Genomic DNA, 27,276 nt, shown 5'->3' on the forward strand with positions numbered 1-27,276 from the left:
TGCTTGTGCTCAGTACATGAGATAAGAAGAGGAGGGTCGACTCCGCTGTGTTCAGAGACTTCATTGGTAGCAAATGCAGACACACTCAGCTCACTTTTCTACAGTGTGAGGGGTGCTCTGAGGGAGGCATGCCAGCCACCTGTGAGGACAGAAGTGGGAGCTCTCGAAATGTTGACACCTGAGGGGAGAGATGAGCCTTTTGATTAGAGGTCAGAACAAGATACTTCAGAAGTGTTGGTCCTTATTCAGTTATCAGAAGATGTGTTCCAGTTAATCTGAACAATGCAGTCCTTCTAAGGAGAGCCCTCGCTTCCTCTGTGACCTCATCTACCACTTTCTACCTCTGCTCTAGCCTCCTTGTCCCTCAGACACGCCAGCCTTGTTCCTTCACGTTTGCTCTTCCCTCTGTCTGGAATGCTCTCTCCCAGGCATCCATAGATCCCTTGCCTCAGTGGGTTTCCACTCTTAGGCCACCTTATCAGAGAGGCCTTTTCTGACCATCATGTGTACGATGGTGGCCTCTTCCATGCCTCTCATTCTCCATCAGCTTACCCAACCCTGTCCTCTTCGGGGCACTTGTTGCCACCAGAAATGTATATTTTCTACACGTACTTTGTTGTATATCTTGTTTGGTTGTTGCCTGTCTCCCCCCTGGAATGTAAGCCCCTGAGAGCCAGGGCTTGGTTTTGTTTCTGCTGTATCCCCAGTGCTTAGAAAAGTGCCTGGCTCCTGTCGGCACCCAGTAAATGTTTGTTAAGGGAATGGATCCGTTCTTGGGCATCCTGGTAGAAGGTAAACACAGAGGAGCCCCCAAACCAGTCTCTGCTTCCTAGAGCCCTGGTCAAAGCAGCCATGCTACAGAGGAGTCATTTCACGTCCTCTGATGCTGCCAGGAACTGATCGTATCTGCCCTGGGACACCTCAAATGCCAGACGGGAGGCAGGACAGCCGTTGTGGGCTGTGCAGAGGAGGAGGAGTTTCCTATGAGTTGGAGTTATCAGGGAAGTTTCGTTGAAGGAGATAGATGTTGAGCCAGGACTTGACAACAGAGTAAGATGTGATTGGGCAACAAAAAGATGTAAGGTCTTTATGTCAGGTATGCAGAGTGGATGAGGGAAGATGTGGGGGAGTTGGAAGTGTACCGTGAGTGGCCTTGAAGGTCAGCTCTAGGAAGTTGTCCACCTAGACGTTACAGCTCTTATTTCCCCCTGCGTGGTCTCAGACCCTTGGAGGCCTGCATGTGTGATGCAGCAGGTTTTTAGGAATAGCATTGTTGCTCTTCAGTGTTCTGAACTTGCATGCAGAACAAGAGCCTCGTTCTGCCTCAGCTCAGGCGACTATTGGGTATTTTCCCTTTTATTTAAGTACTGCCTTTCTCAAAACACGTGACTTGTATTTCTTGTAACTAATGGTTATTGTTTTAAAAAAGAAAAGAAAGAAAGAAAAGAAAACTCTGTTGTAATTTCTTCACCTTAGACATTCCTCAGAGCAGTTTTAGCTTTTTACCATTCTAGATTTATTCTAGATTACAGTATTTGCACTTGCATCTGGCTGTGTGTTTAGAGATAGGGGAGATTATAGATGATTTCTGCAGCTTTCAGACTTAGAAGCAGGTGATGGTTAAGTGGGACCCACCTCGTCACCTTGCATTTGTATTTGATTGCTGTATGGGAGGTTCGAGTTTTGAGATATAAACTGATAATGTTCTAAAGTGTGGGCTTAAACATAAGAATTTAGAGCGGTGATTGTCAACCCTAGCTACACGTTAGAACCACCTGTGGGGAACTTTAAAAAAATCCCCCAGAGATTCCTATGTAATTGTTCTGGAGTGCTGCCTGGGTAATGGTTTTGTTGATGTTTGGTTTTTGGATTTTGTTTTGTTTTGTTTTTGGAAACAATCTCAAACTTAGAGAAAAGTTGCAAGTATGATGGAAAAAATAACACGTTTTTTCTGAATCATTTAAGAATAAATTGCTGGTCCTGTGTCCCATCACCTGCCTTCCTTCCTCAATACTTTAGTGTATTTCTAAAAAACAAGAGCATTCTCCTATGTAGCTACAACCATCAAAATTTGAAAAATGAACACTGGTAGATTGCTTAATGTTCAGCCCCTACTCAGAGTGTGATACTTGCCCCTGTAATGGCCTGTAGAGCAAAAGGCTCAATCACACTTTGCATTTGGTTATTGTATCTCTTTAGTCTCCTTCCACTCAGAATAGTTTCTCAGTCTTTCCTTGATGTTCATGACCTTGAAACTTTTGAAGATTGCAAACCAATTATTTTCTGAAATGCGTTTAAATTTGGCATTGTCTGATGTTTCCTCATGATGATATTCAGGTTACACATATTCGAAAGGACTATTGTGGAAGTGATGCTGTGTCCCTCACAGCACCCTATCAGGTAACTCACAATTGCAGTTTGTCCCATTACTGATGCTGTTCACATGGATTACCTGATTAAGGTGGTATCTGCCAGGCTTCTCTGTGTAGTTATTATTTTCTCCTTTATAATTAATAAATATTTTTGTGGGGTGGTGCTTTATAACTATGACTATCCCATTCCTTGTCATTTTCAGTTTTTTCATTTCCTTATTTCTACAATATGGGACTTATGTTTTCCTATTTTATGCAATGGCTTATAATCTCTGTTTATTTTTATGCTTATGTTGTCCCAGGTTTAGTTTGTATGAGCCCCTTCAAACTGGCCTCTGACCATTTGACATGTCCCATCATTTGTTAAGGATTTCCTTGCTTCTTGGCAAACAAATATTCCAGGTTCTTTTTGTACTTCCCGTGTTCTAGCTGCAAAATTAGCTCTTTTTCCCAAGAGTTGTAGTTCTTTTAGTGAAGGATGGTATTTAGAAGTGGCAGTCTGGGTTCAAGGTGTGTGCATAGCTACTTGGATATTGTTTGTTCTAAGCCCGCTCAGTGATAGAGCTAGTGTGTGTGTGTGTGTGTTTGCATATATGGGGAAACATACACACACATACATACAAAGTTACATCTATGTTTATTGTTATGTCTCTATATATTAAAAACCATGAGTCCATGCCAATAACTAATTCTGATCCAACTCCACTGCATTCATTTGTTGTCATCCTTAATATATTTATTTATTGATCAATCCCCCTGTGTGTAACTGACCTCCCACCATCACTACCACCGTAGACACCTTCCCTGCCTGGATGCCCTCTCCCTCCTTCTGGGCTCTGACCCAGCATAGGGATATTTTAAAGCTCCCCAAATGATGCTAACATACAGCTAAGACAGAGCACAACTGAATTGGAAGGAAGATGAACCCCATACTTTTTGATTTATTGTTAAGTGAATGGCAGGTTTTTTTGTTTTTTGTTTTTTTTGGTGTGAGGAATAAATTTTATAATGCATATGAAATGCCCAACAGAGTCCCTAGACACAGGAAATTGCTGAATACATGTCAGCAGTTGTTCTGCATATTACATTGTTTAACTTTTAACCACTCTCCACCTTACTGCCCAAAGCACAGCCCTCACTCATCTGAGATGAAATGACAGGTTTTTAAAGCCAGATTTGGTCTGGGAAAATAAATTCTTCCTAAAGAAGTGAAATTAGAGAGAAGACTCATTTCTACCAATATACCCAGTAAAAGATCAGAGTGAAAGCACAGGCTGTCTCCTGGAAAGCTTTGAAAAATATTTGTTTTGGAAATAAGTCTGCTTGTAGTGAACATGAATTTCAGTCCCTTTCCCTGAATTACCTGTTTATAGGAAAAAATACTTGAAAAGGTTAGTTATTTTTTAAGAATGTCTCATTAAAGACTTACTGCTCTTTTTTGCATTGCATTTTTAAAATACACTTTTAATTTTGGAATAGATTTAGAAAAAATTGCAATTTAATACTTTTTAAAGCATTGACTGTTTAAAGAGGAGCTATTCCGATTGTGTTTGCTCTTTTCTGTAGTCAGTTGCACTTTAAAATATGGAAACCAAGTTAAAGTAACTGGGCCATGAGGAACCCCATCTTCTCCTTCCACTGGCAGCTAGAGGAAGCAAGAGGCTCTAGGAGCCAAATATAACGGGATCTGTGGCCAGCCTACCTTAGATGGTCAGCATCCATCTTGCCAGTTTTTGTAAATCCATTTTCTTAAAGTAGCGCACTGCTGCAAATGGATTTTCACCAAGAGCTTCACACTTAGCGTGATGTACACGTAATCTGACTCCAAAGAAATCCAACATTAGACCTAGGAAATTTCAATAAAATCTCTTCCTTGATTATATTTTTGAAGTTTTCGTGAAGTTACCTTTTGAGTGAGAATTGTGCATGTTAGGCTTTTATATGTTTATAACCCGAGTTACGGAGGAGAAAGGCCAATATTCGTGAATTTGGACAGAGCCACAGAAAACTTGACATGTAGGTAAAACACTTATTTTTTTGTTTAGTTCTTGTTTTCTGCAAATAAAGCATTAATTACCTCTTCATGAGGGCACGCCTCAGCGTTGGTCCTCAGTTCCTCTTGTGCAGGTTGAGTGATTTCCACTCCCCAAACTTGAATCCTTCAGGAACCATCTTTGTGATTTTTGCCACATCTGCATTATTTACTTAACATTTTTCTTTAATTTGTCTGACTTTTGACTTCACCTTGTTCTAGATGATGTCTGTGAAACCATGGATTTGATGTGTTGGGTCACCTACAATCACAAGTACTGTAGGCGTACCTGTTCCATACTCTGGGGAACTGGGAACTAGATCTCTGGCTCTCCTTCCAGCTCGGAAATTCAATAAGTGTGGCGTCTGAGGTTTTCTGCTTTGAACTCTGAAGTCACACCAGTGGTTGCTTATGCATTTTTACCAGTTGATACATTGAGTGGAAGTTGGCAGCTTTCTCTATGTATATTACATTAGAATATTAGAATATATATTAGAATATATTATTTAATATATTAGCATAAATATTACATTTTAAAGTTACTTTTCAAATGTGGGGTGTAAATTGTTTAATTTGCTAACATTCAGCACATTTCTCCAACTGGAAAGTTTATTACGTATCGTTTTTATTCTAATCGAGGGGAGCAAAATTTGATCGTCTTAGTGCAGGTGCGCAGGAGGATGTCACTGTGAATTCACCCGATAGGGAATACATAGATTTATAGGACACAGTCCTGCCTTAAAAACACAAGTAGAAAACACATAAAACATATAATATTAATAATGTAGAAGAAAAATATGGAATATAGAACATGGTTTTGTGTTCACCATTCTGAAACTGTCATGGGAAAACACCTAAATTATGATAAATACATGAGTACCATAATTGAATTAATATATTCTGCATTATTTGTGAGGAATATTGCCAGAAGCTAGCTGGATGTTGTCATATATTCAAATCAGGTTCTTTGTTAAGTGAAAAAACAGTAATCTTGCGTGTGTGTGTGTCTTCTTTTAGGAAAACATTATAAAAGCTCACTTTAATGGACTTCTTTGAAACCAAACTTAATGTCATGTTTTGCAAAAAAGGTGACAAACCACAATACAGGGATAACTAAATGTGGTGAGTTTTATGCATCCTCTTAGTTTAAGTAAAATACTGTGTTCACTCAGCCACAGAGATGAAATGTTTCCTTGCACACCATCTACAAGCATTTAATTTGCTACACAAATAGACCGTGAATATAGATGTCTAACCTTCTGGTATGACATTACTTTAACAGAGAGAAGGAGCAAGAAAGGGAAGAACAGTTAATGGAAGACAAGAAAAGGAAGAAAGAGGATAAAAAGAAAAAAGAAGCCACTCAGAAGGTAGGTTTCATCAGTTAAGTCCGTCTTTACATCCACCAAGCATCCAGAACAAGTAACTGCCTTGGCTTGGATACCTGACGTCGTCGTAATAATGCTACGTGAGACGTTAGTTTACTTAAAAGTTTTAAGATTTGAAAGTGGGAGAAAGAAAGTTAAAGAGCTGCATCTGTTCCTTTAACAAAGACATTAAATAAAATGTTGCAGCTGATGTTATGAAAACAACAGTAAACAATGTTGAGAAAGGCAAAGGAGTTACAGATGCTTAAACTCTTGTCCTATTTCTTTATTTGTATCTTAATCAGTCTCCGTTTTCTTAAGCAAACTTATAGAATAACTTTTCAAAGCTTGCCGGAGTTTGTGTCCTCCTTTTGGTCCACCTCCAGCATTATTTCTATGAGTCTGCCTTTTGATAACTCCATAAAGAAACTTCCCTCAAAGAGGTTCCGTGGGCCTGCTTAGTGCTTTGGGGGAGATAGCGTTACATGGCTTTGAGGAAGTTGCTTAGGGAAAAAGAGATGCCAAAAAAGAAGACATAGGGCCGAGAGCTGTCAGATGTTAGTTGAAGTGGTTAGTTTCTCCAGAGCAGAGAGTGGTTAGACCTCCTTCCCTGCCCCCTTGGCTGCAGAGCATGCCCCTCGGCCTTGGCCACTGTCTGGTCTCATTTCCCCCCCTCGCCACTCTTTTAGCATCACCTGACTTGGGCTCTGGCTTGGCAGGCTTGCTTTGGTGCCTTTTTTGGAGGCAAAGTGGTTTGCCTCCAGTTCTTACAACCACTACCTGAAGCACTTGGGAAGCAGGCCTCTCTGTGGGTCAGGTTTGAGGGTCCTTGCTAAGGTGCCAGGTCATTGAAGCTAAGTTTAGGGAGATGGAAACTATTACAAGGTTCAGAGGGAACTCTAGATTTAGAACAGGCTCGAGGCAATCGAACACAAGCCAGTGTAAGGTATAAGGGACCCCGCAGATTTTCCTAGCGTTGGTGACTGTAGCGTTTCCCATAATTTAGTTTTCTGAATTATTGAAATAGATCATTATGAATGCCAGCATAAAAAAGCAGTACTGGAAATATTTTCTGAATTGGATTGTATATGAACCTGCCACGTTAAACATATGAAATCTAATTTGTCTTTTCTTCATGACTTAATTAAAAGGAATATTCATTGTGGTTTGGTGCTGTAATAGACTGCTGTGCTCTTTAAGATTTCGTCTGCTGTTAATCGTGTTTCTGTTTCTATTAATAGTGGTGTGCTCACCGTCACATCTTCATGCTATCAGGGTACCTGCTTCTCATGTGTTTCCTCTAATCTGAGCTTGTTAGAATTGTCTAAAATGATAGTAAGAGTCAGAGTAAAGTTGTCAGATAATGACCCTGAGGCTTTTTTTTAACTTTCTTTTGGCTATGCAGCCACATTCCATGTCATTGAGGTTGCAATATGCAGGTCCACTAGCTTTATAATGTGTTAGGGGCATTACTTCTGTGTACTGCACGTGCTGACCCTCCAGCTGGAGTGATGGGAGAGTGAACCTCTGAAGACTTTTCTTTCCTTTAGAACATTCACATTTCATCAACTAAATTGGTACAAAAATTGATTTTGCAGTCTGAGGGTATGGATGGTTAATAGTCTGGGGAACTTGAGCAAAAGCTGGGAACAAGATGCCAAATAGAGTGATTTTTTTTTTAAGGCAATGTACGCTCCATCTTTGTTCTTCGCATAGATAACAATGATTTCTTAACCTGAAAATATCAGTATCTCGAAGTGATTAGTAAAATATGAAAATACACATTTGTAAATTTTCATCGTGGACCCCACTAAGAGAAAAAGGATTTAAAATAAAAGATGGTGTGGGTTTATTCAAAAGTGAATTGAGATTCTTTATGCAGAGAAAGTCATTTATACAGCTGGACAGTCTCCCCTGTATGCTTGCATCTGCATTAAGAACTGGTCAAGAAGTTATGGCAAAGAGGAAAATCACCGTAAAAAACTTTTCAAATGATTAATTATGAACAGTAAAAATGCAGTCATTTTTGTTCAGAAATGTTCTAGATCGGCTGACAGGATCTAGGGTGACACGTGGCCTTTGATATTGTTTTATCATACTGAACCATTGTGTAATTTCAGAATTAAATTCTGATTTAGCAGTTTTAAGGAGAGAGCACAAAGTACCATGTGATTGTCTTAGTGGTTTCCAACCTTATTGTAGAGACAGCGCCCCAACTAGGAGGCATAAAATGTGCTATGATGCAAAGAATTGTAGGGAACATGCCAGAGGTTCTATTATGCGGTCATTCATTCAGTCAGTCGGTCAGCAAACATTTGTGGTGTCTCTTCTTAGTGCTTCCACATCTTTCTCACTGCTTACCCCATTGCCTTATAATCAGTCATGTCTTCGTGTCTGTCTTCCCCATTAGGCTGATTCTAAGTTTCTTGAGGTTTTATTCATATTTATATTTCCAGTAACCAGGGCAGTGCCTGGTGCGTAAGAGTCACTGAAAAAATGTTTGTTTAATAAGTGAATGGTCAAGAATCAATGCTGACAATGTGATTTTCTTGAAGAATTGACTTTTATTTAAAGCTAAATTAAATTATTTCCACACAGAAATTAAACATGAGCTTCTTCCATTGTGTTCAGTGGTTGTGGCGTTTGCTCTTCCTAGAGCCATTACTGAGTAAACCGTTCGATTTCCATTCGTGAGAGAGATGTCAAAGAAGGATTTCATTCACATTCATTAGGCTGATGCTGCTAAAGGGTCGTTGTTTGGTATTGGCAGAGCACATGCTTTGATCATCCAGCTTTTCACTGTCCAGGGGACAGCTCTCAACAGAACCCACATTATAAGACACATTTGACATTATTTGGGTTTGTTGCTTCTGGGGAAGGCATTGGCTTCCTCTATAAATGATCTTCAAAATGGCATTCTCAGAAATATTTACAGTGGTATAAACCTCAAATTGCCTTAAGGAGTTGGTATATGACTACAAATCAGGTCCTTCTTGGATAAGTGGGGTTATAGAAAAATTATGCAGTAGAATTGACCTCTGTAACAATTAGTACTGGAAAATAGATTCATTTGAAGACACTGTCTACCACAAATTCAATACAGTAGAAGGAGCTTGTCTTAAATACAAGAATGTAAGAAATACTCCAGGAGGACATCCAAGCAGATTGTTCAACTCAGAGTCAGCGTCTGACAGTGGTGTGCTGGAATCCATTGTGAAGTGGGCTGGTTAGCTATGGGACATACCCTCCAAAGATTTGCATGTTTTCATGAACACCCATAGCAGTAATTTAGTCTGAGTACCAGCCACAAATAATCAAACCTCTTCTTTTCTGTATGAGTATTTTTGTTACAAAAGTCAGAGAACCAATATACAAATGCTTTGGGAGATTAACAGTTGGCAGAAAGGGGTCAAAATCACTCGTGATCTCAATAATGTAATATTTACCCCTACTGGAATTCTGGCACATTTCCTTTGGGATGTTTTTCTCATGTACGACCTTTTGTCGTTTTGTTTTACTATTATAGGGCATGTATAAGTAGGTGCCCTCCTTTATTTCCCCTCTTAATAGCAGAAAAAGTTTTCCATGTGGCTCCTAATCATAATTTCCAAACTCTCTAAAAGCCCGTTATTGTATTCAGCATATCCAACCTTTTAGGTTAATTACTTTCATAGATGTATTAGTTACTATATAAAGAAGTACTTTTAACAAAGCAGTCTATTTGTTCAAACTTTACATATTTCAACCTTATTTCTCTATTTCATGTTATATAAACTTTGATAATGCTAGCAAACAATTATTGAGCATTGGCATAGGATATCTGATTTAATCCTTACAACAACCCTTTGCGGGGAGATACTATTATTATCTTCATTCAACAGATAAATAGAAAACTGAGATCACAGAGCCAGGAAGTGGCACAGCTTGGTTGTGAATCCTGCTTTCCTACCATGACCTCTAGTGCTTCTGATGATGGACGTCAAGTGTTTGAGTCCATACTCATAGGGGAATCTTTTTGTCTCTATGGCTAATGTAATTTCTGGGCCACATTCATTTACTTTTCTCTAGTCATAGCAGTCAAAATGGAAAACAGCATTCCCAGTACAGGGACCTCATCATTTAATGAGAGTGGAATGCTTTTTGTCTTAATTTTTAGTAATAGTCATGTAAGTTACAGCTGGACATATGGCCATTTTCTTTAGAAGCTTGTCTGAACTGACTCCCAGCTACTTTCTCTGGATTTTAACTATGCCTGTGTATCTAACAGTTTGAATCACTTGAGTTATCAGAATTAAAGTAGTCTTAGAATACTGAATTTAAAAGCAAATCTCATTTACTTATGTCTGTTAATTTATTTTGTAGGTCACGGAACAAAAAACCAAAGGTAAGATTTTTCTTTTTCCTTTTTAGATTTATATTCTTTTGTGTGTGGATTTTCCACTCTTGCTAACTCAGCCTCCAATTCGCCTGATAAGTGAGAGTGGGTGTAGAGTAGTTAAGGCTGGTTGTCTGCAGTCACTGAGAGCAGTAATGATGAGTTAAAAGTACTTACAGTAGTGTTTCTAGTTGGCCTTAATTTTTAGTAGGCAAGGAGATTAGACAAAGTAATACTTTGTTTTGAAATTATTGGAGGCGTGATTTTGAACTGAACCTTTTCAAAACTTTTCTTTGATGAAAACAAAACACTAGCCCCTAATTTACAGATGGGAACTGCAGAGGATTGTTCAACACCCTGATCCATGACATTCATTGAGTCTGAAAATAAGTGTTTTATCTAGGATTCTCACACTGTCTTCTGAGCTGGAGCCTGGAATAGGCTTTTTAAACAGATAATTTTAACTTTCTTAAAAAGTAGTAATGTATTATAAACAGAAGCAGGTGTCCTTCAGGTCATTCTTTTTTTTTTTTTTTTTAATTGAGTTATTGATAGGTTACAATCTTGTGAAATTTCAATTGTACATTAATGTTTGTCAGTCATGTTGTAGGTGCACCACTTCACCCTTTGTGCCCACCCCCCACCCCACCTTTCCCCTGGTATCCACTAAACTGTTCTTGGTCCATAATTTTAAATTCCTCATATGAGTGGAGTCATACACAGATTATCTTTCTCTCGCTGGCTTATTTCACTTAACATAATTCTCATGGTCCATCCATGTTATTGCAAATGGAATGATTTTGTTCTGTTTTGCAGCTGAGTAGTATTCCATTGTATATATGTACCACATCTTCTTTATCCATTCGTCTGTTGCTGGACACTTAGGTTGCTTCCACGTCTTGGCTATTGTAAACAGTGCTGCAGTAAACATTGGGGTGCACAAGACTTTTGGGATTGCTGACTTCAAGCTCTTTGGATAAATACCCAGTAGTGGGATGGCTGGATCGTATGGTAGTTCTATTTTCAATTTTTTGAGGAATCTCCATATTGTTTTCCATAGTGGCTGCACCAGTTTGCATTCCCACCAGCAGTGTATGAGGGTTCCTTTTTCTCCGCAACCTCTCCAACATTTGTTGCTATTAGTTTTAGATATTTTTGTCATTCTAACGGGTGTAAGGTGATATCTTAGTGTAGTTTTGATTTGCATTTCCCTGATGATCAGCGATGATGAGCATCTTTTCATGTGCCTATTGGCCATCAGTATATCTTCTTTGGAGAAATGTCTGTTCATGTCTCCAGGCCATTTTTTGATTGGGTTGTTTGATGTTTTGTGGTTGAGTTGCGAGAGTTCTTTATATATTATGGATATTAAGCCTTTGTCAGATATATGACTTGCAAATATTTTTTCCCAGTTAGTGGGTTGTTTTTTTGTTTCAATCCTGTTTTCATTTGCCTTGAAGAAGCTCTTTAATCTGATGAAGTCCCATTTGTTTATTCTTTCTATTGTTTCCCTTCTCTGAGAAGGCATGGTGTCCAAAAAGATCCTTTTAATACTGATGTCAAAGAGTGTGCTGCCTACGTTTTCTTCCAGAAGCCTTATGGTTTCAGGTCTTTAATCCATTTTGAGTTTATTTTGGTGAATGGTGAAAAAGAGTGGTCAATTTTCATTCTTTTACATGTGGCTTTCCAGTTTTCCCAGCACCATTTGTTGAAAAGACTTTCTTTTCTCCATTGTATGCCCTCAGTTCCTGTGTCAAAGACAAGCTGTCCGTATATGTGTGGTTTTATTTCTGGGCTTTCAATTCTGTTCCATTGATCTGTGCACCTGTTTTTGTACCAGTACCATGCTGTTTTGATTACTGTAGCTTTGTAGTATGTTTTGAAGTCAGGGATTGTGATGCCTCCCATTTTGTTCTTTTTTCTCAGGATTGCTTTAGAAATTCGGGGTCTTTTGTTGCCCCATATGAATTTTAGGATTCTTTGTTCTAATTCTGTAAAGAATGTCATTGGGATTCTGATTGGGATTGCGTTGAATCTGTAGATTGCTTTAGGTAGAATGGACATTTTAACTATGTTTATTCTTCCAATCCATGTACATGGAATGTCTTTCCATCTCCTTATGTCGTCATCCAATTCTCTCAGAAAGGCCTTGTAATTTTCATTATATAGGTCCTTCACTTCCTTAGTTAAATTTACCCCAAGGTATTTTATTCTTTTTGTTGCGATTGTGAATGGTATTGTATTCTTGAGTTCTTTTTCTGTTGGTTCATTACTGGAGTATAGAAATGCTACTGATTTATGCAAATTGATTTTATACCTGCAACTTTGCTGTAGTTGTTGATTACTTCTAACAGTTTTCCAATGGATTCTTTGGGGTTTTCTATATATAAGATCACGTCGTCTGCAAACAGCGAGAGTTTCACTTCTTCCCTCCCTATTTGGATTCCTTTTATTCCTTTTTCTTGCCTGATTGCTCTGGCCAGGAACTCCAGTACTATGTTAAATAAGAGTGGTGATAGAGGGCATCCTTGTCTTGTTCCTGTTTTCAGGGGGATGGGGTTCAGTTTTTGCCCATTGAGTATGATGTTGGCTATGGGTTTGTCGTATATGGCCTTTATTATGTTGAGGTAGTTTCCTTCTATGCCCATTTTGTTCAGAGTTTTTATCATAAATGGCTGTTGGATCTTGTGAAATGCCTTCTCTGCATCTATTGAGATGATCATGTGGTTTTTATTCCTCAGTTTGTTGATGTGGTGTATCACGTTGATTGATTTGCGGATGTTGAACCATCCCTGTGTCCCTGGTATGAATCCCACCCTTCAGGTCATTCTTAAACTAATGGTCTATGTGTTTCCAGTTCTTTGTGTTTTGTTAATTTCGATTATGTGGTCTTGTCTGGTGATGGTCACACTTTCCATCAGTTCCCCTTAAGAACGGGAGGCTTAACTCCCTGAGACCAGTGTTCTAGCTCTTGTCCTTACTCACTTAAATATGTGGTTCTCAGCTAGTATCTGCACTGGAATCATTTGCTTAGACTTGTCAAAATACACAAGCTCAGGCCTCCTCTCAAAGCTTCATGGTCCCAGGCCACAGCCCTAGTGGATGTATTTTGAGAAGCTCTGCAAGGTGACCCCAATATGTGTCTCAGGTTGAGAACCACTGCCGTGGATGGAGGGAATCAGATGTGACTGTGATATCTTGGGGAGAGATTAGGGTGATGGGAGGCCCTCTAATGATTGATTTCCTCATGGTTTTGTTTGGTTTTGTTGGGCCACGAGGCCAAAGCGTGTCACACAGTGATGGAAGAATAATAAAGACAGTGCTAGTTTCTTAGGAAACTTAGTTCTGGAAAACAGATTCTCGGATGACCAGATATTACTGTAATATATTTCTAGTCAAAAGGCATTTCAAAGGGGAATGTAGTCTGGGACTTTGTAGTGATTTGTAACATAAACTGAGAGAAACTATTATTAGTTAGAATTATCTTAATTAGTTAGAGAGAAGAGTGTTCTCCCCTTGTACTTTCAGCCAGTTCTCAACCTAGAGGTAGGTTTAGTTTGGAAGTCCTTGTAAATTACTTGTTTGAGATATAAATTATACTTTACATAGAAATAGAGTTATTGATACTGGTACATATTTTCTAAACCAGCATACTGTCTAGGAAAGGATTTTGGCATATAAGTATATTTATAGGACTTGATGATTTATGGGGACAACAGATAGAAGACTGGCATTTTCCTGGAAAATCCAGGCTCTGTGGTTGCTGGAACAGGGTGGCTGGGTTCCTAGGCCCGGCCACAACTCTAATGCTCCTGAAGCCAAATGCTATAGAAACAAGCTGCTCTGTTTGGTAAGTGGTGTTTCTATTGGAAAACTGAAAATCCATTAGGCATTCTTTCTCAGATTTTTCTTTCTTTCTTTTTTTTTTTGGTACCAGGTCTGTTCTCAGAAACATATTCCTCTTTCCTCTGCCAAAGTCTTAAAAAGCGAACTTTCTTTTTTTACTTAGTACCGAATTTTCCCTCTGTTTCGGGTCTCTCTCATACCTACCACAAAACAGAACACAGCCTTCTAGTTTCTGTGCTCCCCCACCACACACCGTCCCACCCCATCAAAAATTAAACTAAAATAATCCTAGAGTGAACTGAGAGCCTATTTTGGGTCTCCTGAGGGATTTAATTGTTAGAACCAGGTGGTAGACAGGTAGTAAAAATAAAAATTATCCCTGGGGTATGTTAGACCATAAGTAGAAGGAGGCCCTGATTTTTTTACTTTTTTCCTTTTTATGGAGGAAGATTAGCCCTGAACTAACGTCTGCCTCCAATCCTCCTCTTTTTGCTGAGGAAGACTGGCCCTCAGCTAACATCTGTGCCCGTCTTCCTCTACTGTGTATGTGGGACGCCTGCTACAGCATGGCTTTACAAGCAGTCTGTAGGTCCACACCTGGGACCCGAACCGGTGAACCCTGGGCCACCAAAGCAAAATGTGCAAACTTAACTGCTGCACCACTGGGCTGGCCCTCTTTCTACTTTTTCAATCCCATTTTGCAACCACATCTTCGTCTTTGTTCCCAAGAACCTGCTTGAGCATTCTCTCATTTTTTTTCTCCCCAAGTTCCCCCAGTACATAGTTGTATACATATTTTTTTAGTTATGGGTCCTTCTAGTTGTGGCATGTTGGATGCCACCTCAACATGGCCTAATGAGCGGTCCCATGACCGCACCCAGGATCCGAATCCAGGGCTGCCAAAGTGGAGCGCGCGGACTTAACCACTTGCCACAGGGCCGGCCCCTGCTTGAGCGTTCTAAATCCCATTCTTGTCTTCCCTCAGCTGATGTATCTGGGACCTATTCCTCTTCCCAAAGGTGCCTTCCTCAGGCAGTCTCCCCTTGACTCTGAATCTACCCATCTTTCTCCAACAGACCCTATAAGAAAAAAGAAAGACTATATTCGTACCAGGTCTCTGGTTGTACGGAGGACTGAAGCAAGCTTTGTCCATATTTCAGAAAAAAAGTGGATTCATTATATGTTCTTCCTTTATCATCTGTCATTAAAAAAAAAAGGGAGAGGCGGAGTTCTGGATAGAGTAGGACAGGGATTTCAAGTGGAGGTTATATGAAACCATGGACTAGAGCTAGGCCTGCTGCCTGGGTCACAAATACTAAAAAGCACTTAAAGTAGAAGCTCATTTCCCCCTTCGCTGGATGTTAGAATTGAAAGAGTTTGTGGGATTGGTGTAATAGACCAGATTTAATAGGGATGAAGGATAAGGTTAGGATAAAACAGTAGACTGCGTAAGGGAGGAATTTGAACATAGCAATTTAGCCTTGTTAAAAAGATGTTATGGTCACGGTTGGCTTGATGGGAGTTATCAGTAAGAGATCACTGAGTCATGAAAACTAACATGACCTTAGGCTGCCTTAGTAGAAATACACTATCTAGGAGGGATTTGTGGTTCCGGTAATGGGCACCGTACTGTGGAAGGGAACAGAGATACACCTCTGTGGACCATGTGGAATTTGAGCCAGATGGGTCAAGGAATTTGAACCTGTGTCACCTCTGGGAGGGTAAACACTGGGAGATGTTTGCCCCCAGGGAAGACTCAGGGGAAGCTCAGGAAACTATCTTCAAAGATCTGAAGGGCTCTGGGGCCCGACACTTAGCAGAGCAGTTCCTTGGTAAATGTCTCTCGGATGTTTTGTTCTGTGAGATTTCATCGGATCCCAAAAGTATGGATGGTGAGTCAAAGCAACAAGGAAAAGCTTCCAGCTCAATATAGGTTAAATATTTTAAATGTTGTTGTCCAAAGCAGTAATTCATAACCTTTAGCCCACTGGGACTCAGCTGAGGGACAGCACCTTCCCATTAGCATACCTGGGGTGCTGGACCCTTGCTGTACATTGGCCACCACTCTGTCTTTTGACCTATTCCAGAAGGCATATTACAGTGAGTGCATGGTGGTGCTTGTGATAACCTTGAGTCTACTCTAATTTATTAATATTTGAGGTGGGCTTTTTTCCCCCAAGTAAATAATTTACAAACTAAGCTATGTGCAGTATCCCTCACACCTTGTATAGACACCTGTGTGTTCTAGCACTGTGGTGGGAGTCATTTGTTCAGAGATGGAACTAGCTACCTTTAGAGAGCAAACAAAGGTGAGGTGTTATAAGACATGTGGCTCAAATAGGTAGGCACAGAATTGTCCAGATGGGAGGTAGTATGGACTTGAACCTGGTTAGGAGCAGTGGTGGTAGAGAGGAATGAATCAGGTAGAGAGATGCTTTGGTTCGATAGAACTTAATATTGATTGGATAATAGTGTTGGGGTGGGGGGTGGCATAGGGCGAAGCCTAAGACTCCTTCCAGGTTTCTGACTTGAGCAGCTGGCTGGGTGATGACTCCATTCCTTGAGCCAGGAGATAAGGGGGTGAGGGGAGCAAGGGAACAAGTTTGAAGATGAGGGGAAGGGTGAAAGAAATCTGAGTTGGAGATAGTGATTTGGGAAACATTTACACATAAGTGATAGTTAAAGCCTGAGCATGGGAGAGTTTGTTCTCAAGTAACTTAAATGCGGGAAGGGTGCAGTCTCCACCTTGATGTTCAGATTTTTAAAAAGACACAACTCATGACCAAATTCAGCTGCCATTTTGCGACTCTGATTAAGGGAATAGTCCAAAGCAGGGGTTGCCAACTATGACCCTCCAGCCAAGTCTGACTGTTTTTGTACTGCCTGTGAGCTAAGAATGTTTTTTACATTTTTAAGTGGTTGGAAAAAAAACAAAAGAACAATATTTTATGACAATGAAAATGATATGAAACTCATATTTCCAGTGTCATAAATAAAGTTTTGTTGGAACACAGCCACACTCATTCGTTTATATATTATCTATAGCCGCTTTTGCCCTACAAGTGCGCAGTTGTCATTACAACAACTGTATGGCCAGCAAAGCCTAAAATATTTACTATCTGGCCCTTTACAGAAAAAGTTTCCTGACCTCTGATCAAGAGTATGAGAAGACCACAGAGAAAGAAAGAAAGGCAGAGGTGAAGAGTTAGCTGGAGTGGGTCTCAGCAGGTCTCACAAAAACAGAGGGGAAGCGAATGGCCAGTAGTGTTAGAAGTTGCAGAAAAGTCCAAGAAGAAAAGGTCCAATGAGTGCCCGTTAGACTGGCAATGACGACCACTAGTGATTTAATGAGGAAAGGAGTTGCCAGGGAGATGTTTATGGCAAAAGCCAGTGTGCGTTGAGTTTGAGGAGTGAGTGGAAGGTAAAGAAACGGAGACAGTGCTTAGAGGTTACTGAAATTGTTCAGTGCACATCAGCCATTCTGTGTGTCATCAGTCTTTGAGATTTTTTGCATTGCATTGTAACTGATTATTATTCACCAAGAAATTTTCAGTCTGGTGGCGTAGCGGTTAAGTTCGCACGTTCTGCTTCGGCAGCCCGGGGTTTGCTGCTTCGGATCCCGGGTGTGGACGGACGTGGCACCACTTGGCAACCCATGCTATCGTAGGCGTCCCATGTATAAAGTAGAGGAAGATGGGCACGGATCATAGCTCAGGGCCAGTCTTCCTCAGCAAAAAGAGGAGGATTGGCAACGGATGTTAGCTCAGGGCTAATCTTCCTCAGCAAAAAGAGGAGGATTGGCAGTAGTTAGCTCAGGGCTAATCTTCCTCCAAAAAAAATGAAAGAAAGAAATTTTCAGTCTAAAATAGTCTTTTCTAGGGCTTATTTATATTTTAACTACTACGTTTAAAATATTTCTAGATTTTTTTTTTAAATGTTTGGTACCATCAAGGTATTTAAAGAAAACACTTTGTATTGGTCCTGCCTGTTTCAGAATTTTCTTAAAGAATATTTTTACCTGAAAAAGTAGCATCTTGAAGTTTTTCAGAAATAGAGGCAATTAGAAGTTCAAACAATAAGATAAGAATGGTATAAGATAACGGCAACAGGGAAGGGGAAAAGATTCCATCATTAGAGGAAAAAATGGTTTTTGGAAGTAAATGAATGGAAATTAGAAAAGAGGATACCCAGCATTTTTCACATTATCTTTTTTCCCTTTGATACAAAGATCATGTTTAAGGCCACAGACCTTTTCTATGGAAAATAAGAAACTATACCCTTATTTTGAGCAGCTCATCTTTAGAAATATTTGCACTATAACCTACAAATCGTTATGGTTCAGGAGAGAAAAGAGGGGGCCTGAAAAGTAATTCATACTTAATCCTAGTTTCCTTCTCCTCTGTTACCGTCTAACATTCTAGAACATGGCATGGTGCACACACTGATTCTGATGCTTTAATTGGACCTTGGAAGCAGGTTGGATTGGGCCTCCTGTCTAACAGCTGTATTGCTCTCCTGTTAGTGTCTAGAGTTGTGATTGGCTTTTAAATGCCTAAAATTTTTGAATTCACAGAAAGGTGTAATAAAAAATAGAATGAGGATTCATTCAAGTCCTGAAACACAGTTCGTTCCCAGCATGTACTGCAGGCTTTTTCTGACCTTATCCTGGAGTTTTGAATGACCAGTCTCCCAGGCTAGAGCACCGTATTGGAGGGAGAGTGGTCAAGAGGTGGTCCCATTTTATAATAACCGTTATTATTTCTGGTCCATTCTGTCTCTGATGTGCGGTTGGGAAAATGCCCTGAGGAGCTTTAGCTGGGAATCTTGCGCAGTATATGATACCCACCAGATTTCTTTGGTTGTGCTGTGCATGTCATAAAGTTAGTCAAAGTGGTGTTCAGACCTCAGTCCTATAGGCTGTCCAAACCGTGTGTTATTCTAGTTTAGGGAAATGAGTCAAGACATGTAACAGACCTGGTTGACTTAAAGCGAAGATTCTAGCCCTTTTATACAAGGACAGCTTCGCTTCTCAGAAGCATAGCTTCTTCCATCCTGAAAGCTAGTTGGGAAAAATCCTCCCAGCCTTTGCCAGTTACTTGTTTATTCTCATAATAAGAGGAAAAGAAATTGGGAATGCCATATGGTGCAGAATCTTCCAGGCATAGATAGAAAATGAATCATTAAATAATTCATCTTTATTCATTTATTTATCAGTTATTTATCTATCAGCTGTTATAGGTCATGCAGAGGGTACTATATAAATATTAGATAATGACCAGTTAGTTTTCTTAAGCCACACATTTATTCTGCTCATCGGATTATGGATCCTCTCACCTCCTTTCCTTCCTGGAAGGCCCAGGGGTTGCCTTGAAGTTACTTCAGGCTTCTACTGTTTTCTCCTCTTACTAGCGGTACTTACCAATGTCCAGTGGGTATGCATTGGGCCCCCTGATTTCTGATGATGTCTCTCTCTCCTCATAAAGGAGCCAATTCAAAGACTTGCTGGCCCAGCATCATTTCAGCAGTCAGAGCAGTACTGCCACCAGCACTGGCCCTAACGTTACTCTAGATGTCAGGGATTTTGGCTTCAGAATCATTTGAATTCTCAGGTGCAATGATTATTTCTGTAAGACTGCCAGCCTCTATTCGCCAGCTAGATTTTCTTGGAAAGAGTGGCAGTCTTTTGGTAGGATGAAGCAAGGGAGGCGCAGATCCAGAACATTGTCTGTTGGGTTGAGCAGAAAGCCGAAGGGTCCTGCAGAGTGTAACTTCACAGTTGTCCCGTACGTTCCCATACTTCCTGTTTGCCATTTTAAAAAGTAAGGTAAAATATTAAATTATTTAAAGTAAATAGAAAAAGTAGCTACATTTTGAAATTTTTGTTTTAATAAACAGTTGGAAAGAAACACAAGGTACACTTAAAAAAACTTTTTTTTTGACAGAAGCGAAAAGGTTTATAACTTTTTAATATTTACAGAGTGCTAAGCAAGAGTCTTTGAGTTCAGGTGGCTGTAGAAACCAACAAGTTGATTTCGTGGTTCTCCAGGCCTGGGGTTCCCTGTAGGAGTCTACTCTGTGTCATGCTCTAAGAAAAAAAGATGAAAATTGGGTCCCTGTCTTGAGGGACTTATGGCCTGGTGAGGGAGAGAGGCCTGTAAATGGAGACTTTCAGTACAATATGGTAACCAGAGATGGACAGCCTGTTCCAGGAGCCCAGATGAAAGGTGCCTAGCGTACCTAGACCAGGGCCTTTGGGAAGTTTCCCAGAGGTAGATCTTTAAGAATGTGGATGAAAGGAAAGGGCCTTTGGGCTGAGAGCCTTGAACTTTTACCAAGACTTCGCCTGGGGCCCATATGTACGTTAGACCTACCAGGCAGCCCTTCAGGGAATTCCTCTGTTGATTTAGGGGAGTGAATGATGATTGCTTCCCTCTCCCCCTAGTTAATGGACTATAATTCCATGGTATTGCTGTCTTTGAATCTTTGTCACCATCACTCCCCACTTCCACCCTACCTTCAGTAAACTGAAGATGCTGGGAATGTGGAAAGACCGTGTCCCTCAAGAATCAGATGAAAGACGAGTTGCCTTATTGGAATCGATCTCATGTAATGTTTCTTGATAATAATCTTTAGAAAAATGTATTTGCTCTCAAAGGCTGTTCCCCAATCTCTCTCTTTCAGTGCCCGAAGTGACGAAACCAAGTTTAAGCCAACCAACGGCCGCCAGCCCAATTGGCAGCTCTCCATCGCCACCAGTCAATGGTGGCAACAATGCCAAAAGGGTGGCAGTGCCGAACGGACAACCGCCAAGCGCCGCCCGCTACATGCCTCGGGAGGTGCCGCCGCGATTCCGTTGCCAGCAGGACCACAAAGTGTTACTAAAACGTGGGCAGCCCCCTCCACCGTCCTGCATGCTCCTCGGGGGCGGGGCAGGGCCTCCTCCCTCCACAGCACCTGGAGCAAACCCAAACAACGCACAAGTGACAGGAACGCTGCTGCAGAGTGAGAGTGGGACTGCGCCAGGTGAGGCACCATTGTCGGTGGATCGAGTTCATGGCAGCTTCGAAGAGGGAGAGCAGCTCATTTGTATGTCTGGTGTAAAGTCCACAAAAAGTGTGAATTATGTAGACTCTTATGGTTATTCAAAAGATGGGAGAGGATCCCAATATAAAATGTGTATGTGCATTTCTCTTCTGCACCTGGGTTTTAGTGTCCAGTGAGTGTGTACTGTTGGCATGAGGGGCTCACATAGCTGCTGGGTATCATCACTCCTTGGAGCCTTTTTTCTCTTCACAGACAGGAACGGTACAAATTTGAGCCTCCGTAGTTCCAGCTCTCACCACAAGTGTGTGCTCAGAGGGTGCTTGGGAGTGGGGCTCGTGCCGTGCTTTGTTCTGAGTCTTAGATGCTCGTGTTTCTGCTCTCAGAACGCTAGGCATGTAGAGAGAATGGTCTTTTAGATTACTATAGAGAATCTTGGGAGGATACCAAATAATACCTTTTCATATAGTCTTTTATTAGATTTTCAAAATCAGTATTTCTTTAGAGGGTCCTGGATTTTGAACTTTACTAAAAACTCTATGTAGATACAAGGGATCTTGAGCTGAGGGGTTCTACTAGAAGTTTTGAGAGTTTTTAATAGAGGAATACTAAGTCAGTTAACAGCTAAGAACTTCCAGATACCTTTTTTTTTTAGCTTATTAACAGATTTCACGTTCTCTCTTAAAATGTTTTTTGAGGCTCTATTAAGATGCAGAGTTTCAACACTGTCAGGCATTGGTGAGGACAATGAATGGGTGGTTCTTAACAGTAGGATGCTTTATTCTAGTTCTAAGTTTGAACACAGAATTGCCTAGAAAATTCTGTTACTGCCTCGTGTGCAGAGTAGGGGTAGAAAGAGACCTGGTGATGACACAGGCTTCATATAGAGATAAGCCCCATCCGTGTGGCTTCCCTGTGGTGGCCGCCAGGCCAGGCCCAAAGCAGGCAGGGAAAGGTGTCGTGGCCCTTCCTTCCTGTCCCCTCGTAACCAGTTGCAAAAGGAAGTATGTGAGGGGCGGTTGGGTTGGGCATTTCTGCGGCTGAGTCTAGCCAGGCCTGGACGTAGACTTGGGTCCAGTGTGAGTCAGAATCTCCTGTTTACATTCTTAAAACCAAGGAGGCCCCTAAATCTCAGGAGTTTGAGATTGTATGCTTCCTTACTTTTATATGGCTCTATGTAATATTTTTTTCAACTTCATACTGATTTAAAACTGCGTGGTTAAAGGAGCTAAAGTAAGTTTAGAAGAAATTATTGGGTTAGAAACATGTCATTTTTTTCCCACCAAATATGGTAAATTCCACCAAAATATGTGCTGAGCCAGACTAATTTATCAGATTAAGTTCCTTGGGCATACAGACTGACTCATGCTTGTCTGCCCCTGGCTTCCAGCTGGGTGGGCATTCATCATTCAGCAGATGCTTACTGTGTAGCAGTGCCCTGGCCACTGTGTGGAATTGAAATGTTCGCAAGATAGGGCCTCTGCCTAAAAGGTGCTACGTGGGGAGGGAACATATGAACACACTATGCTAGCACCAAGCGAAATGGCTCTAGTGGAAAAAGTATTTTCGAATAATGAACTCAAAAAAGGCTTGAGGGGCTGGCCCGGTGACGCAGTGGTTAAGTTCGCACATTCCGTTTCTCGGTGGCCCAGGGTTCGTCAGTTCGGATCCGGGGTGTGGACATGGCACCTTGTGGCACGCCATGCTGTGGTAGGCATCCCACATATAAAGTAGAGGAAGATGGGCACGGACGTTAGCTCAGGGCCAGTCTTCCTCAGCAAAAAAGAGGAGGACTGGCAGTAGTTAGCTCAGGGCTAATCTTCCTCAAAAAAAAAAAGGCTTGAAAGAAGAAATGGCATTTGAACTAGGCCCAGAAAAATGGGTAAATTTCAGTGTGTGAATTCAGGAGGAAAAAACAGTAGATGCCAATGTTCAATGGTGCCAGGGTGAGAAGGCACAGGCTGTGGAATATCAAGTAGTGTGGAATGTAGACATCTACCTAGAAAGTACTGGAAGATAAAACTAGAAAAGTCAGTTGGTTCCAGGTTGTGGAACATCTTGATCAAACTCCAGGCCAAAGAGTTTGGCTTTATTCTTGTGCACTGAGAAACTGTCAATGGTTTTCAGTATGACAGTGATATAATCAAAGGTGCGCTTCAGAAAAACTACTCCAGCCAGGAGTATTTAGTGTAAATTGGAGATACAGAGCAAGTTCAGGGTGTTATCGCATTGTCTCAAGATACAAGAAGACCCTTCTCTGGCAATAGGAAGACAAGGGGATAGCTGTGAGAGATGCTATGGAGTTAAGACAGCAAATACACCAGCGAGGCAAAATGAAAGCCGAGAGATGACTGAGACAGACGTAATGCAGGTAACCAAGACAGGCAAGTGGGTAGAGAAGCTAGTTTGTAGGGAAATGTGATGAGCTCTCTTAGGGGCAGTTTGAACTTGAGATGTTAATAGATCGTGCATATATAGCTGTTATTGATAAGACAATCTCTTTCCCAGAGTCAACCCTTGGAGGTGCTGCTGCTTCAAATTATGCAAATTCCACTTGGGGCCCGGGAGCCTCCTCCAACAACGGCACCTCCCCCAACCCAATTCACATCTGGGACAAGGTGATTGTAGACGGGTCTGACATGGAAGAGTGGCCTTGTATTGCCAGCAAAGACACTGAGTCTTCTTCCGAAAACACCACCGATAACAACAGTGCCTCGAACCCTGGCTCTGAGAAGAGCACTCTGCCAGGAAGCACCACTAGTAACAAAGGAAAAGGGAGCCAGTGCCAGTCTGCAAGTTCTGGGAACGAATGTAATCTTGGGGTCTGGAAATCTGACCCTAAGACTAAATCTGTTCAATCTTCCAACTCTACTACAGAGAGCAACAATGGACTAGGAAACTGGAGGAATGTGAGTGGTCAGGATAGAATTGGACCTGGCTCTGGCTTCAGCAACTTTAACCCAAATAGCAACCCATCTGCCTGGCCAGCGCTGGTCCAAGAAGGAAATTCTAGGAAAGGGGCATTGGAAACGGATACTAGTAATTCCAGTGCACAGGTTAGCACGGTAGGTCAGGCATCCAGGGAACAGCAGTCAAAGATGGAAAATGCGGGTGTTAATTTTGTTGTCTCTGGCAGAGAACAGGCTCAAATTCATAACACTGATGGACCAAAAAATGGAAACACTAACTCCTTGAACTTAAGTTCACCAAACCCCATGGAGAATAAGGGAATGCCCTTTGGAATGGGCTTGGGGAACGCCTCCAGGAGCACTGATGCCCCTTCACAAAGCACTGGAGATCGAAAGACTGGGAGTGTTGGATCTTGGGGTGCAGCTAGGGGGCCTTCTGGAACTGACACAGCCTCTGGACAAAGCAATTCTGGAAACAATGGGAACAATGGAAAGGATAGAGAGGACTCCTGGAAAGGAGCTTCTGTTCAGAAATCAACTGGGTCAAAAAATGACTCTTGGGACAACAATAACAGGTCTACGGGTGGGTCCTGGAACTTTGGCCCTCAGGACTCTAATGACAACAAATGGGGTGAAGGGAACAAAATGACATCTGGGGTCTCTCAGGGAGAATGGAAACAGCCGACTGGGTCTGATGAGTTGAAAATTGGAGAATGGAGTGGTCCAAACCAACCAAATTCTAGCACTGGAGCATGGGACAATCAAAAGGGCCACCCCCTCCCTGAAAACCAAGGCAATGCCCAGGCTCCCTGTTGGGGAAGATCTTCCAGCTCCACAGGAAGTGAAGTTGGAGGTCAAAGCACTGGAAGCAACCACAAAGCAGGAAGTAGTGACAGCCATAATTCTGGCCGTCGGTCGTACAGGCCCACACATCCTGATTGTCAGGCTGTCTTGCAGACTCTTTTGAGCCGAACTGATTTGGATCCCAGGGTGCTCTCAAACACTGGCTGGGGCCAAACTCAAATTAAGCAGGACACAGTGTGGGATATTGAAGAGGTGCCAAGGCCTGAGGGGAAATCTGACAAAGGAACTGAGGGGTGGGAGAGCGCTGCCACACAGACCAAGAACTCAGGGGGCTGGGGAGATGCACCCAGCCAAAGCAATCAAATGAAGTCTGGATGGGGGGAGCTCTCAGCCTCTACAGAGTGGAAAGACCCTAAGAACACGGGAGGCTGGAATGACTATAAGAACAACAACTCTTCCAGTTGGGGAGGAGGACGACCAGATGAGAAGACATCTTCCTCTTGGAATGAGAATTCCAGCAAGGATCAAGGGTGGGGAGGTGGACGCCAGCCCAATCAAGGATGGACTTCTGGAAAGAATGGCTGGGGAGAGGAAGTTGATCAAGCGAAAAACAGCAATTGGGACAGTTCTGCAAGTAAACCTGTGTCTGGGTGGGGTGAAGGAGGACAGAATGAAATTGGAACTTGGGGGAACAGTGGGAATGCAAGCCTAGCTTCAAAAGGCGGGTGGGAGGATTGCAAGAGATCTCCAGCATGGACTGAGACAGGCAGACAGCCCAGTTCCTGGAATAAACAGCACCAACAGCAACAGCAACCACAGCAGCCACCACCACCACAACCAGAGGCTTCTGGTTCATGGGGAGGCCCACCCCCACCACCTCCAGGCAATGGACGACCTTCCAATTCCAACTGGAGCAGCGGGCCGCAGCCAGTAACCCCTAAGGATGAGGAACCCAGTGGTTGGGAAGAGCCATCCCCGCAGTCAATTAGTCGGAAAATGGACATCGATGATGGCACTTCAGCGTGGGGAGACCCTAGCAGTTATAACTACAAGAATGTGAATCTGTGGGATAAGAATTCCCAAGGGGGCCCACCACCTCGAGAACCAAACCTGCCTACCCCGATGACCAGTAAATCAGCATCAGGTAGGCAATGGCTTTTTCTCGCAGGTTTTGATGACAAAAAGAAATCCTAAACCAAGACAATTTTATTAAGCTATATTTATTCAACATAGCTTTGTTCTGGGAATGTTTCCTACATTAACCCTACTCTGTTGTTAACAGCTCTCTTTATAAAATGATAGTGATAACAGATGCTGGTAGTTCATTTTAATGTTCTTTCTTGGCAAAAGGAAAAGATGGCAACCCTGTGTTAGTCTCCTCAAATTATTTTTTTGTAACTGTATTGGTCTTCAGAATCCAAAAGACACATATCTTGCTAAACAAACTATGCTCTAGATTTAAAAATAAAGAGTTAAAATAGTCACAGAAATAGTTCTGATTTCCATTCTGCTTCCACCTGTGGACATGTCCTCTGTGCTTCTCTTTCCCCAGCGAAGGGAATTATGCTTTGTTGTTCTTTCAGAACATTCTAGGCCACCAGAATGCTGTAGCAAAGCTGGGATCTGAAAGTTTCAGTCACTTTCCAGATGATTGCAATGATCACCTCTGGAAGTAGAATATTTTGTATAAGAGATTGTTATCTCATGATAATCAGTTGCCCAGAATCAAACTTTCTTCCCTCCTTATTTGGATAGGAAACATCATTCATGGTAAATTAAAATTAGTGCTGAAAATATTGTTAGTTTGGCATTGTCAACTTAAATGTCCCCCTAACGCGTATAGTTCAGCAGATTAAGGGTATGCACCAGTCAAGTGGTTTTTTAGTTGAGATTAATCATAATATTTAGTTTTCTGCTCCCCAAAGAAGTCTATGTTCAGTGAGTCCCATTATGGCCACTGAGAAAATGATTACTTTTAACTAGTTCTTTTTTCTCAATTATTAAAAAGAATGAGAAAGGAAATGAAGATTGCTCATTAATTATTCCCTGTCTAGAATAAAACCTGCTAACGTTTAAAAAAAATTTACCCACATATAAAAACCTTCAAACTGTACAGAAAAGCAAAAGGTAATAAATAAAAGAATCTTGGCCCCTAGGGTCTCTCCCCACAGGTATTCTCTTAGAAGTTTATGTCTCATTCAAATATTTTGTTCATACCCATAGCAAAGTATGCTGTCCTTTAAAAACTTTACTCAGAAGGGATTGTACTACATGTTCTGTTCTTCACCTTGCTTTTTTCATTATACCTAAAATCTTGCCATATTAGCATATATGGTTCTGTCTTTTAATTGCTTCGTATATAGTATTCATTTTATGGATGACCAACGATTGGTCTAACCAGTGTCTTTTTGATAGATGTTTAGATTGCTTCCAAATGTTTTCCAACAGTGATGCAGTTGAGCATTGAGGTACATGTAATTTCATCTACTTTTACAAGCATATCTATGGTGTAATTTCCTGGCAGTGGAAT

General features: G+C 41.4%; 1 protein-coding gene across 7 annotated transcripts in view; it reads left to right on the forward strand.

The window, feature by feature from the left end:
- Positions 1 to 27,276, forward strand: part of TNRC6B (trinucleotide repeat containing adaptor 6B) — a 237,698-nt gene that overhangs the window by 165,459 nt on the left and 44,963 nt on the right. For all 7 annotated transcript variants that reach the window (XM_070600144.1, XM_008519767.2, XM_070600146.1 and 4 more), the window contains 4 exons: positions 5,687 to 5,774; positions 10,134 to 10,155; positions 20,674 to 21,015; positions 23,542 to 25,890. In XM_070600144.1, coding sequence (XP_070456245.1) covers positions 5,687 to 5,774; positions 10,134 to 10,155; positions 20,674 to 21,015; positions 23,542 to 25,890 — 2,801 coding nt within the window. The remainder of the gene's footprint in view (positions 1 to 5,686; positions 5,775 to 10,133; positions 10,156 to 20,673; positions 21,016 to 23,541; positions 25,891 to 27,276) is intronic.

Source organism: Equus przewalskii, chromosome 29, assembly GCF_037783145.1.
Source record: "Equus przewalskii isolate Varuska chromosome 29, EquPr2, whole genome shotgun sequence".
Taxonomy (NCBI): Eukaryota; Metazoa; Chordata; class Mammalia; order Perissodactyla; family Equidae; genus Equus; species Equus przewalskii.